Source organism: Empidonax traillii, unplaced genomic scaffold, assembly GCF_003031625.1.
Source record: "Empidonax traillii isolate 1590-97213 ecotype Southwest subspecies unplaced genomic scaffold, ASM303162v1 scaffold26:size2357266, whole genome shotgun sequence".
NCBI lineage: Eukaryota > Metazoa > Chordata > Aves > Passeriformes > Tyrannidae > Empidonax > Empidonax traillii.
In genome coordinates, this window is record NW_020955219.1 from 251,453 (window position 1) to 277,059 (window position 25,607).

At 52.5% G+C, this 25,607-nt stretch overlaps 1 protein-coding gene across 4 annotated transcripts in view; it reads left to right on the top strand.

The window, feature by feature from the left end:
* CNTFR (ciliary neurotrophic factor receptor) overlaps positions 1-25,400 on the top strand; it is a 201,870-nt gene extending 176,470 nt beyond the window's left edge. For all 4 annotated transcript variants that reach the window (XM_027906219.1, XM_027906233.1, XM_027906241.1 and 1 more), the window contains 6 exons: positions 1,394-1,511; positions 2,287-2,453; positions 9,626-9,789; positions 21,496-21,676; positions 23,171-23,315; positions 24,181-25,400. In XM_027906219.1, coding sequence (XP_027762020.1) covers positions 1,394-1,511; positions 2,287-2,453; positions 9,626-9,789; positions 21,496-21,676; positions 23,171-23,315; position 24,181 — 776 coding nt within the window. In that variant the 3' untranslated portion in view covers positions 24,182-25,400. The remainder of the gene's footprint in view (positions 1-1,393; positions 1,512-2,286; positions 2,454-9,625; positions 9,790-21,495; positions 21,677-23,170; positions 23,316-24,180) is intronic.
* Positions 25,401-25,607: the final 207 nt, after the last annotated feature.

Genomic DNA, 25,607 nt, shown 5'->3' on the forward strand with positions numbered 1-25,607 from the left:
GCTGCTTCCCATCAGGGCCCTGCTGTGGTCCTGGATGTGTCCCTGAGGGTGTTATGCTAGCGAAACCTGGGCTGTGCCTAAATGGGGGCAAAGAGACCTCCTAGAAACCTGCAGCTCTGCAGGGCTGCACACACACTGGGGAATTGCAAGACATGGCTGTGGGAATGTCCCATGTTGTGTTGATGCTTCAGCTTTAGGCCTCCTTCTGGGCCAGCAAAGGCACCAACTCCTGCATCCTTTGCTCCTCTGGCCCAGCAGGCAGAGGAGTGTTAGGCTGGTGCACAGCTTCCCTGCACCAACTTCATAGAATCATGGAAGCACAAAGTGATCTGGGTTGGAAGGGACCTTGAAGGCCATCTCATTCCAAGCCCCCTGCCATGGGCAGAGACACCTGGTCCACATCCAGCCCAGGGATGGTGTTTTATGGCAAGGCACTGTGCCAAGGTGCTGCAGTTGCAGCCAAACTCTGCCCTTACCAATGCAAGTGCTCTGCAAGTACTGAGAGGAGTTTACCTCAGCATCAGGTCAGTCACAATTTTTAACAAGGGCAAAATGTATCAGCTGAAAGGTATCACATCTCATCCTCTGTCTGCACTGGCCTTCAGCATTTTTCAGAGGATTCCTGCAGCTCTGGCTGGGCTATGGCAAAGAGTAGGATGTCCAGGAAAGCCGAATGCAGTGTGAACACTTTGCTGGGTTTAAATTCTCTTCTGACTCTAATGTCTTGCACCAGCTGATGAGGCCAAAGGAAGGCTGCTCCCACTGGCGTTCTCATCCTGTCTCCACTTGTCTCTGGGAGGCAGGGCCCTGCGACGGGATGCTCTGCCCCATGCCAAAAGCATAAACGCTGCTAATCCTCCTGCAGAGCTGAATTTTCTTTGCTGGTTTCATGTTGTTGCTCGTCATCTTGCCAGTGGTCCTTCATCCTCCCTCTAGTCTTTTGGAGGATCATCCCTCAACAAGTTTATCGCTCCCCAGGGATGTGGCAGGGAAAGCTGAGAGCAGTGTAGCTTAATGGGGTCAAGAGAGCAGCACCTCCTCCTCATCAGCAACATCTCTGTCGCAGCCTGAATGATAATTTCCCCCAGTACCTGCCAACCCCCCCTGTCACTCCATCTCTCATTATAGGCGGTGAGCTGCCCAGGGAGAAGGGGAGCTGCTGTGCACAGCTCAGTCCAAAGTAAGGTCTCATGGGGGGCCTTGGCACCATACATGGGACAAAGACCCCTCTTCCCCCCAATGCTTCCAGCAGCCCATAAATACAGATCAGGCTCCCATTGCAAACTCCTCCCTCCCAAGCTGACAGCAGTTGGGAATGTAGGGCCATTCCCTTGCTCGGAACCTGGCGATAACCCCTCCTCAGCAGGTAATTACCTTTCTCTTTCCCTGGCAGCCCCGCCGAGGGAGCCAGTGCTGATGTGCCGGTCCAACAACTATCCGAAGGGTTTCTACTGCAGCTGGCACCTGCCCACGCCCACCTACATGCCCAACACATTCAACATCTCCGTTATGTAAGTGTCTGGGAAGGGAGGGTGCAATGGGGCGAGTTTTAGCCCCTGCAGCCTGCAGCAGGTCTCAAGTAGTGCCACGAAGTCATGGGGAAGTGGGCCTGGCCTGTGCTGACCATATGGGATCAGTGTTCCAAAAATGGGCCTGGGGAAGGGTGTTTTAGGGACATACAAACCTGGGGCTGGGGCATTGTGCCAAGAAAGTTTTGTTTTCCCTAGAGGGGACAAGGAAAGTCCTCATCTCCCAGGTCCCCTTTCCATGCCTCCCAAGACATCCTCTCTGCACCAGCTGTCTGCAGTGGAGGTTGTGCCTAATGTTTTTTGAGACCTTTGGCACATCCATGCACTTTCCTGCTGTAGTCTGGCTATGGCTGTGCCCCAGCAGTGTCTCTCAGCTAGAAAAGGCCATTGCATGACATCATTCCCCACCCTGTGCCTGAGTTCTGGCACAGCCCTTATACAGGCTGGTGCCATGCATTATCTTCTTCCTCTAGTGGGAGAGGCAGACCCAACCCCAACCCCAGCAGGGTCCCATCTTTTCCTTGAAGCCAGAATGAGGACATTTACTGCAGTCTCTGTGTAGGCTTAGGATAAAACATCATACACAGGAGCCTGCCCAACTCCCTGGCAGGACAAATGCAGCCCCTTTGGCTGTGGCAGGGGCTGGTACATGGGGGCTGTGGGCTTAGTGAGGACACAGAGATGTTTACTCTGCCTCCTTCCTCCAGCAGCTTGGATGCGTCCATAGGTAACAGCTCTTCTCACCTCTGCTTTCCAGACACGGCACAAAGGAGATGGTCTGTGAGAAGGATGCAGTTCCCAAAAATAGGTGTCACATCAGATACCTCCAGCTCTTCTCGACGGTGAAGTACAAGGTGACTCTGACAGTCACGAATCCTCTGGGCAAAAACTTCACCACTCTCACCTTTGACGAGTTCGCCATAGGTAACTTCCACAGCAACAATTGGCCTCTCCAAGGTGGTGTTGGGGTTGGCTTGCTCTGCACTCAGCATCGCCCACTGGAGAGACGGGATGGGGAATGGACTGGCTCTCCAAGTGGAGCCTCTGCCTATCCATGCATGAGATGGAGATGGGGTCTGAGTCACGCTGGTATCCACTAATAACTGATGCCGGCACCTGAGCATCCTGGGGGAGCCAGGCAGGATGGCCTCAGCAGTCCCCATGCTGGTCACATCAGTGGCCTGGTGCCCTGTGTGGTCCCATCCCCAGTGGTACAGATTGCCCGTGTTGCCAAGCTCCAGCCTGCTTGGGAGGCTGGGGAATTGGCTGCCACGTGCCAGGGCAGAGGGCTGTGAAAATTGTGTGGTCCAAGTGGTGTTGCCCATCTTATCCCTCAGAGTGTCCCTAAAAGAGAGGTTTGGTGTTTGTGCTGGAAGCAGTCATGGGAATTGGGATTGGAAGGGAAATTAAAATGTCCCATTCACTTCCCTCCATGATTAGTCAGGATAAAGCTCTCCCATGGTCAACCTCCCCCAGCCCTTTCCTAATATGCTCCTGAAAACCCTATTCCCCTTTTTGCACCCCTTCACTGGCCCATCAGGGCATCAGGAGCTGTGCAGTGTGAGACAGGGAGTGGGAGGCCCTGGGAGCTGGGATGTCCATGCCTTGGGCTGTGCTACAGGAATTCTTCCCAACCACGTCCAGGCCTGTGGTGGAGATGATGCTCTGACCGTGAAGGACAGACATGAACCGAGGAACTGAGTGCCAAACACAGCAAAAGAGGCAGCTTTTGCCACCAGCCAAAGCCGGATTACAGCTGGTGCTGTACATCCTCAAAGAACGGGAAAAATAGGAGAGAGTTCAGGGATACGTTGAAAAACAATTTGCTGGTTACATGTGGCAATTACTGGACCAGAAAAACAAATAAATGAATCGTTGAAGTGCAGCCAGCAGTTGGTCTTTGCCTTCGATGTGCTACACATCCCAGTGCAGAGAAGCTGGAAGTACCAGAATGCAAAAAGAGGAGCTCCACTGGTACCCCAGATTTTCCCTTTCTGCTCCAAATCCTGGAAAATATCAAATAAGAAGCAAGTGCCAGCTCTGCACAGAGCAGGGTGCTTTGGAAACATTGATAATAAGACAAGAAGCTTAGCGGGAAAGTGGTGGAGTTTCAGTCACTTGGGTGCCTTTAAATGGAAATTGTTGTGGAAGATACACTCCTTAAAAATGGAGGTAACCTCCAGCCTGCAGGGCCCAGGACAGCAATTTATCTGCATTTTCCAAGTTCCTTGCATTCCCTGCTGTAGGAGTTCAGGGCATCCTCTTGTAACATGTGCATCCCACCCATGCCCTGCCTGGCTTCCCAAACATCTGGTCCTCCATCCAGCACACAAGGGCAACTCCCCTGGGAAGCACACCCAACTGCAAGCCTCGGGCATCCCAGCACTAGCACAAGCCGGATTCAGCCCAGCAGTTTGAACTCAGCCCTGATCAGAGGAGTGGTGAGCAGGGGCCAGCACTGCCCCAGGCCAGCCCTTAGCATGGGTGTACTGTGGCTGCCTCTTGCAAGAGTGCCTGGAGAGGTGCAGGGTGCCTGGACACATCCCAGCCTTTGCAGTGGGAGGTGAGACCACCCAGCATTACCTGGCAGATGCTCCGGGATGGCACTTGGGAAAGGGGTAATGGGCTGATGCTAATGGGAAGGGCCGTGTCCTGCACCCCGCCACCAGCCCTCTCCCAAACCAATTCAGTATCTAGTGGCCTTAAAATCTCCTCAGGATTTGATCGAACACCATGGATAAGTAGCATAGACAGGATGGTGACAAAGTGCTGAAGCAGGCAGTCAGGAGGCTTAGCAGAGTCCTTATAGGATGAACTCATCTGCTTCTGAACAGCAGCCACCCACCCCAAGTGGAGCTTTGCCATCCTGGTGTTTCCAGTTAAAACAAGAGCAATGTGTTAGTGCATTTTGCCCCACAGTTTTGCCCCAGGTTGCCTGCTGTCCTCGCAGAAGGTTCAGTGCCTCTTCCAGCTGCAATCCAGTACTGTGTTCCAGCATGGTGGGTGCTAGAGGTATGGATGCAGCACCGAGTAGGTTCTCTGGGGTTCTCCACTAGCATTAGCAGGTGATCTCCTCTTGGAAATTTTTCTGTGTTTCCCTTTGCTAAATGAAGAAGTGGAAAGCAAAGCCGCTGCCCCAGCTTGTTGAAAAACTGCTGAGTGAGAACGTTGCAATATCTGCACACATCCCGCTAAAATGAAGAGACAGTGTCAACCAGCACCTGTGTGATGCTTCTTCTAAAATCCGTGGGCTGGGGTTGTCAGAGTGTGCCTTCTGTTTTTCCCTTAGCTTAGAGAAAAGAGTCACACCTTCTGCATGGAGGTCGAACTCCAGCCGTGAAGTCCTGATCTCATGCCCTCTGGAGCAACCCAGAGCCAAGGCGAGAGCAGTGCAGGACAAGCAGCTCTCCCTCCCAGCACCATCTGAGGCAGGAGCAGACCCACTGCTGGGTTGGACCACCCACTCAGCCTGGGCAAGCACAAAAAGCCCCCTGGGAAGGAGTGACCTGCTTTGGTTTTTCTTCCCCTCTCCTTGCTCCCTCCTGGGAGCCCACAGCAGAAAATCCCTTCCCCAGCTGCTTGGAAGATGGTCTCTAATTGAGTGGAAAATGACTGGTACTTTCTTTTGCTGTCCTGAGCCCATGCCTTGCTGGCAGTCGTGCTGTGCTGGTTATTAGCAGCCAGCTGCAAAGGGTCACTCTGCATTGTCATTTTCAATGATGACTGGAAAAGCTTTTCTGGCCCCCTGGGCCCCATCTCCTGTTGGTAGGAGATCCGGACTGCCTTGCTTCTCATCTTGCCTCTGGAATTTGTTTTCATAATTATGTCTCCTGCAAAGGTATTGATATTAGTAAAGGTGAGTGTGAGGAGGTTCTGCAAAACCCTGTAGACATCAGTGCTCCAGCTTCAGGCAGAAGGAGGTGGGAAAGGGGCTGGATGGGAGAGGGCCTGGAGGCAGAGGCGGATACCAAGGAGGAGTGAGATGGTGTGTCAGGAGTGGCTGCCTCCTCTGTGACGGCTGGGACAGCAGGAGAACATCTGTGGTGCTTCAAGACACAAGCCAACCTTCCTCACTTGTGTTTCAGCCCAGTCACCAGATAGCTGGTTTTTGCTATCCCCCAGGAAAGCCAGGACACCATCACCACACAGCAACACCAGCATCCCGCCTCAGCACCTTTATCCTCGTGATCCTGGGGGAAAATAGCAGAAAATGCACAGCATTAAAAGGAGGAAGGCAGCCTTGGGTGGGGCCTTGCAGGCATGGGTGCTTTCCCCAGATCTGCTGCCCATGTCTTGCATGACCTTGAGAAGGTCATTTGATTGTCCCAGCTCCAGCTTTGTGGCGATGAAGATGCACAGCATCTCGGAGAGGCTGCACGAGCACAAACGTGCCCATGTCTGTATGAAATTTGGAGTCTTTGAACACGGATATACAGTTGCCTAAGCAGAAGGTCAGTTCAATTCATACTACTTAGGGAGGCAGAATTAAATTACCTAGACTGACATTTGGCTAAGACATGGAGTTTAATATCCCTCTGCTCATGGAAAATGCCAGGGGATATTTAATGGCCGCAAGGGATCCATTTTAGTACTTGTTGGAGAGATGGGTTGGGCGACGGGCTGCTCTCTGCCACAGGGTCTCGGCTGCCTTTCTGAACTGCCACCTTCATTTTGAGACATGTCTGACAACAGCCAGGGGCAGTGGATAGCTAAAGACTCACGTTTAAGCATCAGCGTGCAGTGCCTTAAGGAAAAGCTGCTCTCAGATGCTCTTCTTGCACTCCAAACCCTGACTTGGACACGGCAGCCAAAAACCAAGTGGGAAGAGCTGTGAGTAGCCTCCTGGCCAAGTCCCCTTCCCAGGAATGTCTGATGATGCTCCCTCAGCTCTGCAGGATAATATTACATCTGGTTTTATAGCCGCTTAACCAGTACTCAGCCTAATGCCCATCATCCATTATTATTATTACTATCACTGCTTTTATTACGTTACTGCCTGCAGGCCCTCGGTGAGGACAGGGCTCTATTATGCTGGCTGATGTACAGCCAGACAGCCCCTGCCTCACCATGTGCAGGCTGAATGAAGGCAGACAAAGGCTGGGGAAGGAGGAGTGCTTGTCCCTGTCTCCAGAGCAGAGACCCAGGAGGCTGCAGGGGATAAAGGACTCCTTCAAGGTCACATAGGAATTGGATACAGCCTGTCTCTCCTCGCTCCTCAACTGGCCCCTATGGAACTAGCCCAGGTGTTTCCCATGATGAGCACAGTGATGTCTGTACTAGGAGGCATAGGTCTGTCCTCTCTGGACAGGTTGCTGGAGGTGCCGTCACCTCTTAAGCGGGATATGGCACATTTGGTACTGCTGTGCGCTCTAGCCTGGGCAGGAGTCACATGAATGGAGGGACACATGGGGAGGTAGCAGGGACTGCTGGTTTTCCCATTAACCCACAGTGCTGTTTGAAGGCTTGTTGCAGCCAGGAACATGTGCTTGGAGCCAGGGCAGCCTTCCTCTGTGCACCAGGGACAGTCTCCAACCCATGGGAGCAAGGCTATGGTCACATCCCTGTAAAATGGGCCAGTGACTCCCACCTCGGCATCAGGGCACCCTTTTTTCTGACTTCCTCCAACCATCACAGTAGCATTTCTCATTGCTGCCCAAGCACATTTGCCTTGCCCAGCATGACTGAATTTAAGCATCCCTCCAGGCTGGCATACTAAAAACCAGGGCCAGACTCCCTGTGTTTCCCCAGGGAGTATCCATTACGTCCATCCCTAGCTCTGCACTTTACTTCGCGCTTCCTCACTGTGGAGCTTCAGTTCACAGTCATCTGCATTCGTTCAGCCAAACAGACTTTTGTTTGCAAACCAAGCCTGCTGAGCCAGTGCTGGATTTATACTTTTCCGTATGTGTTTGGACTCCAAGTCCCTGTCGATGGAAGCTGATGTCCAGCCCAAGCCCTGGGATTCAAAGCGAGCAGAGGAATTGCAGAGCCATCTGGAGTAGCTCAGCACAGCACAGCCCCAGCAAGTCCTCCTAGAATCACAGAATCAGCTGGGTTGGAAAGGACCTCTGAGATCATCAAGTCCAACCCTTTATCCACTACCGCTGCGGTTACTAGACTAGGGCACTATGTACCACATCCAGTCTCATCTTAAAAAGCTCCAGTGACGGAGAATCCACCACTTCCGTGGGCAGCCCATTCCAATGCCTAATTGCCCGCTCTGTATAGAATTTCTTCCTAACCTCCAACCTGCTGAGGTTAAAGCTGTAAATGGAAAACTGTGTCCTGTCCTGCCGCAGAGAGGGGTCGATGGGAGCTGGGAGGTGGCACCACTCCCTGAACCTCTGGGAGCATCCTCTGAGCACCAGGTGCCGTGGGGATGGAGAAATGTCCAGCCCTCCTTGCACCTGCTGTGACAGGAGGCAGGAGAGGGTGGTGTCAGGCTGGTGGTGAAAATGATGGTGAAAAAGGACTGCAGCAGGGTGTGTGCCAGAGGGCTGAGCAAGAAGGCTAGGGAGGTGCTGGTGGGCTATGTCTCAGGCAAAACAGGTCCCACCAAGGTAGTTGGGCTGTGGCTTAGTTTCAGCAGTCCCCCATGGCCAAGAAAGTGTGTTTGAAAGCATCTCAGGCTGGTTTCTCATAAGAGGAGGAAGCAGTGGTGGTACAGGGAAGATGTCTTCCTGGAGAGAGTTGCTGTGATGCCACTATAATTCTGGAGCAGGTGGCAGTGAGTAGCACACACTTGATTCCACTTGGTGCAAACTGGCCCCACATCAGTGTGTGGTCCCATTTGAGCAAAGGGGAAGATGCCCTTCCTGCACAGGGCAGGGCTGAAGGCAGCAGGCAGGCAGGCAGACCAGCGAGGAAGCAGATCACTCATCACCTCCTTCCTCTCTCAGGGCAGGAAAAGCCCCTGTGTGAACATCACCTCCCACCCACAGCAGGTGAACCCTGCAGTCAGCATGGATAAGACCTCTGAGTGCAGAGCAGGAGCTCTGCCAGGCAGAGGGGGGCCTCCCCATGATCCCAGTGTTCCTGCTTCATGCTTGGCAGTGGAGTTTGATGCTGGCATCTTCACAGGCTGCTTCTTGAGGTGGTCAGAGCTAGGGAACCATTACTCATTCCAGAGATTTTCAGGCCAAGAGGGATCCATTCACTTGCATGTGGACTTCAAAACAGGATTAAGGGCCTTCCCAGGACATGAGGACTCACGTGCATTGCTATTCTTAGAGTGTACAGAGAGCCCTCTTTCACCTCTGGCACAGCTGCGTGCCCCGCTGCCTGTGTCCGGCTCCTCCCTGGCTTATGAGCAAAGGAGAAGCATGGGCGTACACAAATTTTTTTAGCTTAGCTGTTGCAATTGGGAATTTGATCTGTCAGGAATTGATCAAACCCTTGGCAAGGAGCAAAGCTTGCTCTGCAACAGGCAGCGATGTTCATCACAGCCTGTCTGTGATGTGCTTCTGGCACTCTGAAAGTAACTGCAACATCAAAGCATGTTGCATAGCTCACAGCCAATTAATATTCACTTGAAATACATGTCAGGTAGCAAGAAAAATCCCTGTATCCCATAAGTACAGTAGGGCAGAGAGAGAGAGACCTGGAGTAGAAAGTGACCAGGGCAGGTCTTGCCCCTTAGCAAATACGTTCTGCCAGTGCTTTGAATCCCCAAAACCCCAGCCCTAAACCCAAGGGCTAAACTCTGCCACATTACTCTGAAGTAAGAGGGTTTGAATGTGGGTCAGACTCTCAGAAATCAACAGGTGCAATGAAAGTACAGGATTTGGGTTTGGTGGGCTCCTCACCCTGACCCCATTAGCCCTGTCCAGGAGTGATGTTCTTTGACCTGGCCAGGTAGTTTCTGCCAGCACTGGCACCTTTTTAATGGTGATATTTTGAGCCAGGACAGCCATACCATGTACCTGGACAAGAAAAGGTGATTTGTATGTAATTAGTTTGGGAAAAGGATGTTCTGCATGTTGGCTGCTCTCCTTGGAAAACATGTGGTGCAAAGTTGAGCCAGCTATGGCAAGGGGTATAAAGGGAGGATGCCACATCCAAAGCTTTACCAACCACCTTCTTTTCTTCTCTTCCAGTAAAGCCAGACCCTCCAGAGAGTGTGGTGGCCAAACCCGTGCCGAATAACCCTCGGAGATTGGAGGTATCATGGCAAAACCCCTCATCCTGGCCTGACCCTGAATCTTTCCCACTCAAGTTCTTCCTGCGATATCGGCCTCTCATCCTGGACCAGTGGCAACATGTAAGTGATGCTGCACTGTGTGGGATGGGACAGAGCAGGGGGAGCTGGTGACTGAGAATAAGTTGCACTGTGAACAAGGTTCAGGGACAAAAAATCTATAAAGTTACTGGCCAGGCAACCTCTCTTGTCCCTTTTCCCTTCTGCTCCATCTTTTTTTTTTAGCTCACGCTCTGCCTAAAAATGGCTCTGCAGGCTCTCCCTGCTTCACATTTTCATCCACAGCCCCTACCTAGTTTCCATACATATGTTCTATATAAAACTTGCCAACGAGATGTAAAAGGCATTTAAAGTATAAATGTCACCACATTTAAATGCGCCTCTGCCACATTTAGATTTTGAACTGGAGATAAAATACCTCTCGCTGTAACTCAGAGCACAGTCATGGAGTGATTGCTGCAATGTTATCATATTTTTAACTTTTATTTCTTGTTTCTTTAAAAAAAAAAAGTAGTCAGTGAAATCCTCGGCAGCCCGGAGGACAGATTTCATTTGTTACTGCAGGAAGATAACGAACAGGCTTTTTTTGTTGGTTTTGTTGTCTTTTTTTTTTTTTACCTCTGCGTGCTGCTTGTGTGTTCTACTTGTGTAGAGAAGCAATCTGCTGCTCGAGGAGAGATGCTTCTACACTGCCACGGCTCATCCAGCATCCCCTCTGTGCTGAGCAGGGCCAGTCCAAAACCAATTAGGTGCTTTGCTTGGTAAAGCATTTTGAAAAAAAAAAAAAAAAAAGAAAGACAAATAGGAGGCAGCACCTGGTCCCTGGGCACCTCACCTGCATCAGGGAGCCAAGCAAGATTTTCTTCCAGCCAGCTCTTCCTGGGGAGAGAAATGTGGGAGGGGATGGGAGGCTTTGGTCGTGTCTCTGCAACGTGTTGGTGTCTCAGTGACTTCTTCCTTTTGCATTGGTTGGGTTTTTTGATGAAGCAGTGCTGCGGGTCATGTTTCAAATTGCAGTGTTTGCTGACGGCTTTGAAAATCAGAGGGTATTCCTGATTGTTTCTCTGCCCTTTGCTTCCCCCCTGGGAGTGGGAGGGCATCTGCAGAGCCTTCTGAGGCATGAGAAGGCAAAGGTGGAGTTTGGATTTTAGTTTTCTGTAGGTACTTTTTTTTTTCACTTGGGGGAGAAATGCTCCCACAATGTAGAAACTGTGCAAAAAAGGGGAAGATTTAACGGGAATTGCCAAAGACAACATCAGTTTTTTCAAGGTGGGAAACTGTGGAAAAAGCCGATGTTTTTACCTTGCCACAACCTGGTCCAGCCAACTACCCTGGTTTGCACCCAAAAACAGTGGGATACCAGTGAGATGTGATGTCCTCCTACCTCAACACCCTCAGGGTGGCAGGTCCCTCCATCACTGGGTATTGGGTAGTATATTTGTGGGGTCAAGCCACAACAGTCCCCTCTCTGCAGAGCCTTGAGGGGGTGGTGTGGCTTGTCCATCAGTGCTCTTGGGCAGGCAGAGGTGGTGGGAAATACATGGAGGTGTTGGCAATACTGGTGGCAAGGACACTCTAGTTGGAAAAAGCAGTTTTTGGGTAGTAAAAACTTGATTTCTCCTATATAAAGATATCCTAAGGTACAGGGAGATCTCAAGATACCAGCACTCCTGGTAGGTGCAAGGACAGCTGGGAAGGGTTCATCTCCCAGCATTTCGAAAAGGTGCAGTTCTCCTGGGTGTTGCTTTTAATCAGAATCACCTTGCAAGTGATGTGCTCCTTATCACTGATGGATGGCGAAGAGTGTTTGGGGAATAATTTGCTTGGTGAACAAGTGCAAGCATTAAGCAAGTGAGGTACCAACCTTGTTTTCTGACTCTCTGCCCTGCTGGCTGGATAATGAAAAATCTGATTTGTAGATGATTTGAGGAAAACTGCCACTATTCATCAGATGAATTATTTGCGAAGCCTAATTCAATCAGTTCCCAAACACCAGGGAATGGCAGTGCTGGAGCAGCTGTAGCTGTTCTGGTCCCAGACCCCCTTGGCACATTCAGCCTGCTTAGCCCAGCCGGGCACCCTGCAAATGCAGGCATTTGCACCCGAAAATGAACTGCACCAGTGTCAGCATGCTAGGACCATGCCCAAACCACGCTGCACTCTTTACTTGACTTCTTTCTTCTTGTCATCTTGTGGAGTATACCTGTTCACCCAAATCCAGACAAAAGAGGGAAGGGCATGGTTTGGGAGGGCCAAACCTAGATCAACCATCCGGCTTGTCCTGCGGTGGTGGTGTTGGGTCTCACCTCAGAGGGACAAGTGCCCTGAGAGAGGATGAGGTGGTCACACATGCCTTGCTTGCATGGCGGTGTCTTAATTCTCATGACGGTGTAGCTCTCCTGCCACAAGCTGCCCCCCATCTTGGCTCTACCTGTCTCCACTGGCTGTTGGCAAAGAAAAGCCCTCAGTTTTTATGTCCACACAACCTTCATGCTAACAATGGGGCAGCCTGGGAGCTCAGCAGGGAGGGGAGAAGTCCCTGCCAACAGTCAGGAGGAGCTGGGTAGCCTCATGTTCTGGCACATCCCTGTGTGCCCGAAGTCCCCAGGCTGAGCCCTGTTCCTGCCTCCTCATGGCAGCCCACCTCTGCATCAGCTGTGGATTTTAAGCATCTCCTTGGCAGCCCTGTGGGAAGCCCAGCATCCTGCAGGAGCAAACCCACAGAGAAGCACAGGAGGCTGCCCAGAGACAGGAATATCCATGCAGGGCCCGCTCACATGTGGTGTTTCTTGGCAGAAGAAGCAGCTCCCCTTTCACCTCCCCACCTCCCGTTATCTTTGCAGGGTCTGATTTATGCACAGCACCTCGTCAGGCAGGACTGAATGAGCACTAATAGGATCAGATGGATGTTGAGCTGTCGAATACCATAGGGCCTGATTCAATCAGTGTCTGCTTTCTTCCAGGCTCTTCCTTTCAGGATTTTAATAATGCCAGGGCTTGGCACCAGAAGATGAAGCTGTCCGTGGCAGGAGCAGAGGATCTTATCGAGACTGCCACTGTGCAAGGGAGCCATAAATGCAGTTTCCCCCACCAGAGAAAGTCATGTGATACTTAGCCCAAGAACCCCACCTCATCAAGCAATCTCTGGGGCTGACCCAGAGCTGGGGGATACCCTTATACCCTTCCCAGCGATTTGCAAATTGGGTTTGAGTCGCAGCATGCCATTTGCACTCCCTTTCACCTGCTCAGCAGTGCCTTTCTGCTCAGGCCACTTAGCAGCTCTCGTGTTGCAGTTTGCTCTGGGAATTACGGTGATGTCCCCTGGGAGTTATTATCGTGGATGATGATGAGTTTTCACATGGGCGTGCAGTGAAGCATGTGCCCAATCGTGCCACCTCACAGCAGCTTCCTCAAACATGGGCACAGGCATTTTGTAGCTGTTGGAGGTACAGCTATGTCACACCATGTCACCTCATGTCACATCATGTGGCCAAAGACTCCCCTCCACCCCACCAGCACTGAGCTCACTCTGAAACTCAAGCAACTTTAAAGTCATGCTCTTCCCTTTCTGGAAGAGGGGCTCGTGGTTTCTCTGGTGCCAGTACAGAGATGGATATTTGTAGCCTAAACAGGTTTTTTATTCCCTCCTTTTGGCAGAATCTCCCCTTCTGTCTCCTAAATATAAAACATTAAATGTTTAGGGTATCCTTTATTTTTCTCCCGCTTTTAAGTTTGTAATTCAAGCCAGATTAGCGTGGTTTCCTCTTCTGTTTTATAGCCCCATCCTGGCCCCAAGCGAGCTCTCCCAATGCTTTCAGATGTTCCTCTAATGGCTTACCTAGGCTGGAACTGGATACCCTTTCCTAATGGATTGCTAATAGCCTGTTTCTGGTTTTACAGGCTCTTTCAGTTAACTCACAACAGCAGCGATCGCCGCACTCACACTTGTGATCCCCCCACAAGCACATCTGCACATTCACCCCTAGATGCAGGCGGGTGACCAGACACCATTATGAGCATCTATGGGGAGCCCGGAGCAGGTCTTGCACCCAATTTGCTCCCCTCCCATAGCATTTTCTGGAGCAGGATCTCCCCTTTTCACAGCTTTGGGAGGGCAGTCACGTGTGCTGAGCACTGATCAGCTCGATGCACATCCTGGGAATATGGCAAGGCTCAAGAAGGTATTTCTTACACAGCTTCGGAGCTGGTGGCCAGACTGAGGGAGGATTTCCTCCCGTGGGCTGCCAGCAATTTGCAGATGCCGTCGCGAAGTCTAATTGAACCCATTGGCCGCGCTGACAACATGAAATGTTAACGAACCGTGAGGCGGGCTGCGCCTCAGATCTTGAGATTTGCAGTAAAAGGTCATGAGATATTTAAAGCTAATAATGTGGTTGGGTTCTCTCCTTCCTCTTCTGTTTTTGAAGCATTAGAGCCACGTTCGTGAGCATTTGCAGAGCCTGGAAACATCCTTCTTTGGAAAAGCAAGCAGAGGTGCTCCCACAGTCATGGGATTTTAAGAGCTGGGGCAAGAAAAAAAAATGGAGACATATGTGCCTGCTCTGATCTGGGCAAATGATGGGGATTTGGGGACAGGAGTGGGAAGTCTGTGGGCATTGCCAAATATTTAGTGTTGGGCTTGTTGGTGTGAGGAGAGCATTGTCCACCGGACTGGCCCCCCTCACTCAGTGTCAGACGTGGCTGCCAGGGAGGGCTCAAGCTCAATTTCCAGGGCAAAGCAACACTTTTTTGCCAAACAGGTGGATCTCACAGGCTGTCCGTGGAAGTTCCTGCCTTGCAGCAGCCTGAAATAATCTGAAAATGTGAGCAAATACATATTGTGCTGGTGATGGGCAAGGGAGAGGGAAGCAATTAGTGCCACTGCTTGGCACAGCAGCATCCCCACCGGCATGGTGGCAATGTCACTTTGCGGCAGGTGCGCTTCTTTGTGCCCATTTGCATCCCCCCCCATGCCTCTGCTGCTTCTCCTCTGCTCCCCCTCCTCTCAAGGCAACCTTGGCAGGGAGGTCACCCTGAGCGAGCTGGGTTACAGCTTCACGCCTGGTAGCTTTTATTGCGGCATTTCTCTCCCTTCCCCTCCTGGCTGCAAAGTCAGTGATTAAAAAAAGAAGAGGAAAAATGATTGAATTAATAGGTGGGAGCAAAATGTTGAGGCTGTAATAGTTTTGCTCTCAGCTCAGTGTGGGGCAGGCAGGGCTGGAGCAGAGGGTGTCTCAGAAGAGGATGGAGGTGGGAAATACTCAGAAATCACCTTTCCCATCCACCCTTCCCTGAGCCTCAGGGACATAGCTGAGGCTCAGGACCCATGGCTGGTATTGTCTGGGTGCTCTCAGGCCACTTGGAAACTGCAAGTGACCTAAAAGTACCGAGCAGAGCACTCATGCATGCAGCATGTGCCTATATTCACCTGCATGTTCACAGCCACAGGCAGGTAGGAAGGTCCTAGCAAGCCCAGCTTTCCCTGCTCTCATGCAGACCACGCCAGGCAGGTGCCTGTGCCCTGCCATGCCAGTGCACAAGTTGCTTTCACCCCCAGACCACTGTGTCAGTGTGGTGAATGCATGTGTGGGCAGGTATGTCAGTGCTAGGCAGGGTTAGGGCTGTTGCTGAGCACCCTCAGCATCCCATATCCCATCTTCCCTGCAGCCACAAGCGAAAGTGAGCTCTGCCAGTTGTCACTTGGCTGGAGGGGCCAACACATCCGGAGGGAGAGTCCTGTTATTAGCGGAGTTACAGACCTACTTTCAAAGATGTTCTTTATTTTGAGTTGGGAGGGATCTGTTCATCTGCATCTGGTGTGACACAGCCCTGGCTGAAGAGGAGCCCTGCCATAGCTCATCGTCCCAGACCCACAGCAGGGCTGAGCTATGTGCACCAGCACCACAGCAGCCTTTTCAGGAGGGGTTGACAGCAGGGAGAACAATTCAGACCCTGCTTGGATCCTCCACTACCTGACTGGCAGAGAAAAATAGGAGACCATTCACTTTTCCCAACCTTTTAATTACTCCAGTGTCCAGGTAGAAATTTTTGTCTGTGGTTAGCCTAGTTGATTCCTGCGATGATGTGGAAGGAGGAGGTATCTGGGGGCTTCTTCGTTAGTAATGAGCGTCAGACCTGTTTGCTCTCCAGACGTGGCTTTGAAAGGGAAAAAGCAAAACATTTCTTTTCCACATGGTGACATCTTTTCACAGGCTGCAGTGGCTGTTTGCAGTGACCCTCCTGCATTTCCAGCAGTGGAGCAGCTTGCTTGGGGATTACAGTTTTGGTTTAGCTTGTTCCCCAGGGCAGATGAGAGCCTGCTGGGATCCCCCTGCACTCGCAGGGACTGAAGGCACATGTAACAGCAGTTGCTTGTGTAACTGAGTCCCTGCAAAGCTCATTTCAGCCTAGTAGCAGGATCTGGATGCTCATTGTGGGGAAAAGTGGCTGTGAAATCAAGCCCACTGGGGTGTCCTATCCCTATCGCACTTCCCATTTCCCCTATCATCCAGGACAACTTGAGGAGCACCCAGAAGAGGAGGAGGCTGCAAGGATGCCAGGTGCATGGCACACCCAGCTCTGCTCTTACGAGGGGTTTCCTTCGATATTCCCATGCATGCTGTGAGTAGCATAGGCTGTGTGAGCACATCAGCTTCACCCTACGATAGCCCTGGTGCTCCTTTTATTTTGGGGATGGCAGACGAATCCAGGCTTGATACAGCACCTGGGACAGGTGCGTGGTTTCTGTCCTGGCATGCACAGAGGTGGTGCATCCCTGCCATGGGACTGAGGGGTGCCAGCCCCCATCCCCATATTGCCCATGGAGCACACCCTTCCCACAATGGGAGCTGCGCTGAAAAGCAGGAGGTGTCAAGGAATGGAAAGCAGAGCCAGTGCCTCCACAGGGAAGTCAGCAAACACATTTTCATGTGGGATGCAGAGAAAGACGCATCTAATCCACCTCCACCTCCTTTCAACACACACCAACCCCCATCCCAGCTGCCAGGGCTGGGAGGGTTGGGGTTTTGTTTCCTCCCTGACCCATCCACTTCCAATGGCCACCTGGGCTTCAGACCTGCCTGTGCGTCACCTTGTTCACAAATAATTGCTACCTGGTCACACCAGACCAGGAGCAGAGCCCACGAGGGAACAGAACAGAGTCATCTTTTTTATTGCTGGGGCACCCTGGCAGTGTGGGCTGGGGGAAGCAGGGTAGGTATCTTGGAAGGAGGGAAAGCTTCCTTAACTTCTGCTGTGCTGAGCACTGAAAGGCAGTGTCACCAGTCTGCAGTCAAGGACAGGAATGAGGGCACATCTGTATGTTCTGTGCTGGAGTGTGAATGGCTCTTGTTGGTGTCCCCAGGCCTCCAGCACAGTGGGGAACAGCATGGACAGAGCAAAAGTGAGTGTGGGTCAATCCTCCCTCCAACCTGCCCTGGGTGACTGTTTGTCCCCATCCTGTCAACGTGGCACCAGCCCTTGGGCTCATCCTGGTGCTTGGGACTGTGGGTGAGCACTCAGGAGATCCATAATCTTTCCAAACAGGCTGGCCTGGGGTATGTGACCATGGCATGGAATGGAATCCCAGGCCATGCTGTCCTCAGCAAGCTGTTGTCTGAATTACTGTGTTCAAGGGCTTTTTTTCATTTCTCTCTCCTCTATCTCCTCTCTCTTTTTTTTTCTTTCTTTTTTCTTTTCTTTTCCTTTTTTTTTTTTTTTTTAATGCTAATAGCTCTGTATTGCACTGGCTACTGATCCCTCATTAATCTGGGCAGCACTTCACAGCCAGTCGGAGTGACTTTTGGCAGGTGCACAAAGGCAGCCAGTGACACTCAAACCCACCCCCCCCGGCCAAAAAAATTACCATGCACAGCCTTCTTCCAACTTTTGTCTCTGTGTGGCTGGGTCGGGGATTAAGGAATTTCTCTCTCTGCCTTTGATGCTGTGTGTCCATCCGTCCCCCCACAGCCTCCCCAGTGTGTCTTCCCTGCTGACTCTCCCTGCCTGTATCCAGTTGGACCCAGTCCCCATGTGCTTTCCCATCTTCTGTGGCACTTCTGTGTTGAGCCAGGGGCTTTCTCACCCCCCATGGCAAATATTGGATGCATCCCTGACTGCCCAGCTCAGATTCTGCATCCAGAGGTCATATGTGTGGGGAGAGATGGATGATGTCGTCCATGCCTGCTCTCCTTATCTGTTGTGTAGAGCAGAGCTTAGGGCAGCATCCTCCCAGGTCCTACAAGGAAGATCCTCCAGGTTCTCCAACCTGGGTCCTGGGGGTACGTTCCCCCTTCCCAGGCAAGGCACAGGCTTGACCCAGTTGTGCCTGTGGCACACCATCTGCAAACACTCAGGTTTGGTTTGTGTTTCTGGGTGAGGAGAGGCAGGAATTGCTCCCAAAGGGAAGTACTGAGCTGGTAAGGCTCTTTGGGATAGAGAAAATGCTCCTGGATGGAAAAGCAGCATGGTCTAGTCATTGGGATCCCGGTAGGGCTGGCCTGCCTGCAGCCCGCTTGCTGCAGGTGTCAGGGAGGAGCCATGGGGCCTCAGAGGATGCTGAAAGACCTGGAGAGAGCCACACAACAGCTGGATAACCCCAGCATCTTTCAGAGCCCTGTCTTTAGTGTCTTATTCCAAGCCACCCCCAGCGTAGCACAGAGCAATCCAGGTCTGCAGGGAGTTTTTGTTTCATACAATTGTCATTAAGGATTAATTTTTAACTTGATCACCTTAGCACTGTCATCCACATTGGTGGATGCCACCAAACAGCTCTGAGCTGGCCTCCTCCTGGTGGGTCCCCACTGTGTGGTGTGCACGGTGCTGTACGGGCACTCCATCCCGCTGTGCCCACAAGCAGTACACCTGTGAGCAGTGACTGGAGCCACTGGCGAAGGCATGAATCCCAAGGTGTGGGAGGCAGACACAGCCTCATCATGCCACGAGACTGCAGGGAGGTGCCTTGCCAACTGGACCAGGTGATTCACAACCTAGTAGGTCTCCTGTCCTCCCTACCCATCCCTAGGTATGCCAGGGCTGTGAAGGTGTGTCGCTATGAGAAGAGGGTGCAGAAATTGCCTCATCAGCTCTGCTGGGTGCAGCAGTGGGTGTGAAGAGCGCATCACCTCTGACGATCCTTATCCAGCTTGGGCCCTGGTCATGGGCTGAGGAGGGCTGGAGCTTGGTGGGGCTGGTGGGATGTGTCTCAGCCAAGACTCCCTGCATCTTGGAGGATGCACAGCCTTGTGCTGCAGGAGGAACTATCATCCTCCTTATCTTTTCCCCATCCTCCCTTCTGCCCAGACCTTGCAAGATTTCAGTTTTCACCTACCCCATAAGTGAAACAGTCCTGAACCCTTTTCCGGCAGGATGGACTGTGCCTATCCCCCCCCCAGGATGGGAGCAGCCACCCCCCTGGTATAGACTGCTGAGGACCTGTGAGCTAACCCTGTAACCTGGTCAGGAGGCAGCACCTGGGACCCCAGGGTTGGCTCTCAGCCTTTTCAGTTTGCTGGAAACTCAGGGAGACCCTTCATTGAGCCCCACCAGGGTAACTGTGTTCATCTGCCCCCCATATCAGGCTCCCCCAGCCAGGCTGTGATCTCGGATCCTCTTGGCAGGCACCCTGAGTAACTTCCTCCGTGCCAACAGGTCAGACCCATGTCGCAGTGGGAAGGTGTCCCCTGGATGATAGAGATGGACTCAGGCTTTGCTGATAGTGATGTAGTGCTTAGGCACATGCCAGCTTGGCACAACCCTGGAGTGAAACCAGTGGCACCCCATTTGCATCCCACCAGCACCATGGGTGTCAGCCATGGGTGTCAGCCCTAAGCTGGTGGTGTGAGGAGAGTCAGAACCCCCATCCAGCCCCAAAATCTGCAGCAGTGAGATGGACACGCAGCTTTCTCCATGCTGCTGAGTTTTGGTAGCACTTCATGCCTCGCCGGCAGCAGGAGGCCCTTTGCTCCCTGTCGGCTGTGGGGGAGACCAGTCAGGTCTGCCTCCAGATGTGTTCCAGATGTGGGGCTCCTACGGGCCAGGGCTGGGCCGCAGGAGCAGCTGGAAGTGAAGAGCCCAAGGGCCCTGATATGCTGGGCTGAAGGCTGGATGCAGCCCTGGAAGTGGGAATAGGAAAAAAAGCTCTCACCTGGTGCAAGAAAGCAATATTGCCCCTGTGCCTGGTAAGGAATCCTTCACAGAGACTATAAAAGCTCGGGGTGGAAAGGGAGAGGGCTGCAGTTTGCATGCCAAAGGGATTACATCTGTGCCAGGTTGTTGCATGTGCTGCACTGTGGTTTCTTTCTCAGGGTGGGTTCCTGCTTTTCAGATACCCCTGTAAGCAGTGGGGTGATGACATTGACCACACCAGCCACTGGTGTGCACCTACATCTCTGGTGTGCACACCATCTGTGTGTGTGTAAAGCCACAATGCCAAGACAGCCTCATCCCACAGGTGCATTGGTCCAGGTACCTCCTGGGCACCCCAACTGTGCAGCTTTTCTTTCTTTGGGCTTCAAGGACCAGGCAGCAGTTTTCATCTTGCTCTTGTGATTGAACTGAGTTCTTAATAAAACTCAGCTGTTGGTGCTCCCCAGGGTAGTGGGATCCTGTGCCTGACCTTCTTCTGGGTGGCTGGGGAGGTGTGGAGGTCTCTGCGTGGCTTGCACCATTAAGTTCCCCCCACCCATGAAGTGCTGCTTGTTCTGCTTGAGCTTGAGTCACTGGCTGATCACTGGTGCTCACAGATGGGCTGATCAGACACACACCACCCCTTTACCCCTCCAGCATTTTTATTATCAGTGTGTCTAGGCAGGGTACAGGGCAGACAAGGGGTGCTATGTACCCTCTCCCTGCTCCCCCCACCATGCATAGGCAGCACAGTGGGGTAATGGAGCTGGCAGCATGTTGGTCCTCAGTCTGAGAGATGGGGTGAAGGACAGTCTCTCGTAGCCTCTGCAGGATGCTCTTACCCTGGTCCCCTCCACACCCTCAGGACCGCAAGGCCAAGTCTGGCTTCATCCCTGGAAGGTCCCTTGGGTGTTGAGCCCTCCCCTTCGGTCAGCCAGGCGTGTTTGGTCACCAGAATCTGTGCCATTAGGGAGCATTTTTGCTGAGCACCTGCATCCCTTCATGTTTAAGCTGAGCTCCAAGTGGATCAGAGATTCCCAGAAGATGTGGACACAGTCTGGGGTTAAACCACTGGACTTTGCAGCAGAAAGGACAGCCTGAGCAGGACCATTTGTGGCCCAGCCAGCGGTGACAACAGGACAGAGGGAAAATTTTCTAGGAAAGACAGCTGGACACAATTTCATCCTTGTCCAAAGGCCCAGAGGGATGGAAACGAAGACAGTGGGATGCTACAGGCACAAGAGCAGGGTGGGCAGAGATGTTGCTGGTGGGGATGCCTCCCAGCATTGGCAGTGTTGCCCAGAAAGCGTGTTGCACACCCCATCCACTGCCTGCAATATCCAGCTCTCTGCTTCCCTAACATGTCCGAGGGAGCCTGCACACACATCTGCTAGTTTCTGGTGACCTCTAGAGGAAGTTGCTCCACTCAGGCACCACGAGTTTGTGAGCAGGACCGGGTCTCTAGACCTTTGGTTTCGCTGCACATGGAGCATCTCCCTTTGCATCCCTGCCTGGGGCTCATGCCTCTCCCCACAACCCCCCGGTATTTCCCAAAGTGCTGCAAAATATTGTTAGCGCCCCCTAGCTGAGCTAAACATGCTGACCACCTTCTGACCACCCTTGCCTCCCCACTGCTGCTCTCAGGTCGAGCTGTCAGATGGGACATCACACACCATCACGGATGCCTACGCTGGCAAGGAGTACATCATCCAGGTGGCAGCCAAAGACAACGACATTGGCACGTGGAGCGACTGGAGTGTGGCTGTTCATGCCACCCCCTGGACGGAGGAGCCCAAGCATCTCACCACAGAGGCCCAGATCACAGGTAAGAGCCCCCTCCCAGTACAAACAGGCTGTGCCTGCAGCCAGGACAAACCCAGGACAAACCCCCTCTCTGGCTCCGTGCAAGCTTTGTCCCCAGATGAGGATATCCCCTGAGCATGTGGGAAGCTGCAGCCCTTCATCCTACACTTTCCCTGTCAGCAGGTGCAACCATGGTCTGAGGAATGCTGACTTAGCTCACTTGGGTCCAGCGTCCTTCTTGCCTGGATGCTTGGGGTGGGACAACAAAGATGGGCATTGCTTATTTATTTATTTATTTTATTTTATTTATTATTTATTTATTATTACTATTTTTTTCCTATTATTATGCCTATTATTTTTATTATTCCCTTTTAATGCTGTCCCCATCCAGCCCTCCCTCCCCTCTCCAGTCCTACCACCTCCACACCTCCGACCCCTCACAATGGCTTGGAGTGATGCCAATTCAAAATAAAAGCCACAAAGTTAACAAGTCTCTGTTTCTAGGAAAGGGCTGGGACTGTGTCCAAGTGGGTGTTATCAGCCCTCCATTTCCCAGAAGGGATGGAGCAGACCCTGCACTGGTTCCCCTGACTCCTGTGCAGAGGCACCCCCACTTTTAGAAACAGCAGCCAGTAGAGCACCCAGAAGTTCAAGCAGCAGCAGAGATTTGCAGTCCCCCACTCCCAGGGGGATGAACCCACTCAAGGAGTGCAGGCACATCTTGCAGCAGTGCTGGCGTCGGGGATTTGGTTTTGCTGTTATACCCACCTGCATTGTGCTAAGTGTAAATACCACTTCCAACAGCACCTGCCTGCTCCCTGTGCAGGCAGCTTGGTGCAGCCATGCAGGGCTGGTGTGGGACACTCCAACCCCAGGGCTGAGTCCCTCTGTGAGACCTCAATGGAGTCTGAAAGATGTCAAGACAGACCCTTTTGGCCCTCAGCAATCAGCCCAGATTGTCTAGGCGAGGGTACTCTGGTACTCTGGGTGTGGCCAAAGCTGCCCCAGTCTGACTGCCCATACAAGCTCTCCCTGCAATGCTGCAGCCCTGTGCAGGGACAGATAACCCGCTGGTTCAGTACAAAGGAGGACAATCCCTGTGAGCCAGCCCAGCAGCCACAGGCATATCTGGGATTTCTGTGGGTGAGGGATGCTCTCTGCTGAGAGATGTGGCTCATCGTGGTTTCTTAGCTAAAATTCCCACAGAGCTGGTGCTCAGAGTAGCCCAGCTGGGCAGGATGATGATGGGAGGAACGCCCAACTCTGCCTGATTGCACAAGCATCTCCAAGCAGTAGGTCCAGTGTCACATCAGGGAAAGTCTCATGGATCACACCATCCCTTGAATCATCCCCCCACCTTCACCCAGCTCACTCAGCCCTAGTGTGGCATAACAGTGAGGACAATTTGGGGATGGGCCAGTGCACTATCCCCACCCAAAGGAGAGCAGGGCTGCCCCTCTGGGATGCATCCCAGGGCATTCCAGCTCCCCTCACCATCCGCTCTCCCTCCCTACAGAGACAACAAGCGCTAGCACCTCCTCTTTCATGGCGCCACCCACCACCAAGATCTGCGACAAGGGGGCTGTGGTGGGCAGTGGGGCTGTGGCAGTGTGTTGGACAGCTGGACTGGTTGTGGCTGCCTATAGTGTCCTCTTTATTTAGTGAGTATCTCCAAAATCAGAGGCGTAAGAGGTGGGGTTCGGGTGCATGGGGACCCTAGGGGCTCTGGTGTCGTTGGGAAGGTGATGTTTCAGCCAGGCTGGGACGAGCATCAGGAACAAGTAATTTGGGTTTTTCTTGCAGTTTTTTGTAAATGCACCAAATCTGATTGCTTTTCCAAATGGATGTTCTGGTGGAGATCTCAAAAATGGCTTTTCAGACAAAGCTGGCAAAGGGGTCAGTCTTTGATGTGTTGTTCTCAGCAGCCCTTCTCCCGAACTGCTGATTTTTCAAGAGGCAAAGGAACCACGTGAAAATCTAAGGCCTTTGCGTAGTGATGGGAGAAAAATTGAGGTCAGAAAATTCACAGATGCATCTCAAAAATGTCCTTGGTTGGCTTAGAGTGGAGCTTGCAGCCTGAAGAGCCACAAAATTTCCTGTTCCTCTACAGACCAGGGCTGCTGTATCACGGGTGTCCCACTTAAAAGTCTTTTCACTGCACCCAGACTGGGGGGTGGATCCTGGCACAGCCACCTATGTCAATTTTGGGAGAGAAAGAACGTGCTGCCCAACCTTTAGTGTCCAGGAGATGTCCAAGGAGATGCCAGTGGGCATGAGGTCCTTTGCTCCCCTCTGACTATGTCATCTCCCGTGTGGCATTAGTGGTGACATGAGGAGTGGCAGTGGCATGCAGACAGGGGAGGATGGGGAAGGTCCATTCCTGGGAGGAGGAAGGTGGAAGGGATGTGTTTGGGCACCTGGGTTCTGGGTAGGGCTGAAATTACCCCATGGGAAAAGATCAAATTCTCCTTGGCGTGTCCTATTGGTGAGGAGCAGGACCATGACCCTTCTACTCCCGCCTTGCAGATCTCCATCTGTCCATCCATCGCAGCCCAGTGCAGACGCCTCCCCACCGCCCACCACTGCCACCGCCCCCTGCCCCGCTGCCCCACTCCCCTGTTGAGTCTCTTATCTCTTCGATTTTGCACACATTTGAGGACGTATCACGCTTCTCGCCATCGCTTCGGAGGAGGACAGAGCCGCTGCCGTTCCCTGGGGAGCCGCAAAATCCTCTCCCAGCCCGGAGCAAGGACACCTTGGAAGGAGACATCCCCGTCCCCCTTTGCCCAGCAAAGTGAAGCGAGCCTGGGCCCCGCGCTGCAGCTGAGGGCCCTACTCATACAGCTAACCCCCCCACGCCAAAGACGTGCCTGCTGCCCTGCGCAGTGGTGCACCGAGAAAAGGGGATATGAAAATGGGGGGGTGGTGAGGGGAACGATGCTCCAAGCTGTGGACCCCCTTATGGAAAAAGGGGGGTCCCCCAAGGACTGGACTCGCTCCCCTGAGCTCTCGACTGTGTGGCAAAGCTGGAGAGGTGCACAGGTCAGGGGGTCTTGGTCCCCTCCAAGGGGATGATGGATGGGGCAGCTGGTGGCTTTCACAAGTGTGATGGGGAGCAGGGAGCTGGCAGGGTTTTAGTGGAAAAAAAGGAAATGAAACACCGACAAAACCCTCCTGCCCCTTGCTGAGCACCTGGGAGAGCTGTCCCTCCACCACCTTCTCCACAGCACCCTGCAGGAGCCTTTGCCACCCCCAACCCCGCCCCAACATCACCCCAAAACTTTTAACCATGTTGGATACAGGGAATCAACCCCCACTGATGTCTTTGTCTCATTCTCCAACGAAAGCAGAAAAGCTCTGCTGTTGCCTTTAGAGCTGGAGCCCTGCAGACCTGTCCCCTGCTGTCCCCCGCTGTCCCCAAATATCCCCGTGCCTGCTCTGCTCTCCTCCCCATTCTGCCCGAAGTCCTGTTTTGTAAAGACACCTCCTCTTGCCCCTGCCTGGACCCAAGCGCAGTATTTAATACCGTACGTCCTAGTATTCCCACTGTTGACATGCTGTATCTGAATTTTTTATAGATGTATATATATAAAAAAAAAAAAAGAATCAAAAAAAATGTAATAGAGGGGATAAAACTAAGCTCACACAGAGACAACGCACACATGCACACACACACACATACACACACACACACACACACACGCACCAGGAGAGACTGTCTTCATTAAATGTTCATTTCATGATGACTGGAGGCTCTGGGTGTTATTTCCTCTCTGTCTGGAGTGGATAGTTTCGTCTGTCTGCTTCTGTGTGTCATGCTGGCTGAGATGGGAAGGACATGGGGACAGCAGCGATGGGGACATAGATACCCTGGAGCCTACCCTGGGGCTTGAGACCATAGCGTCATCATTCCAGGAGGGTGGAAAACACAAAAACTGGCCTTCAGGACATCC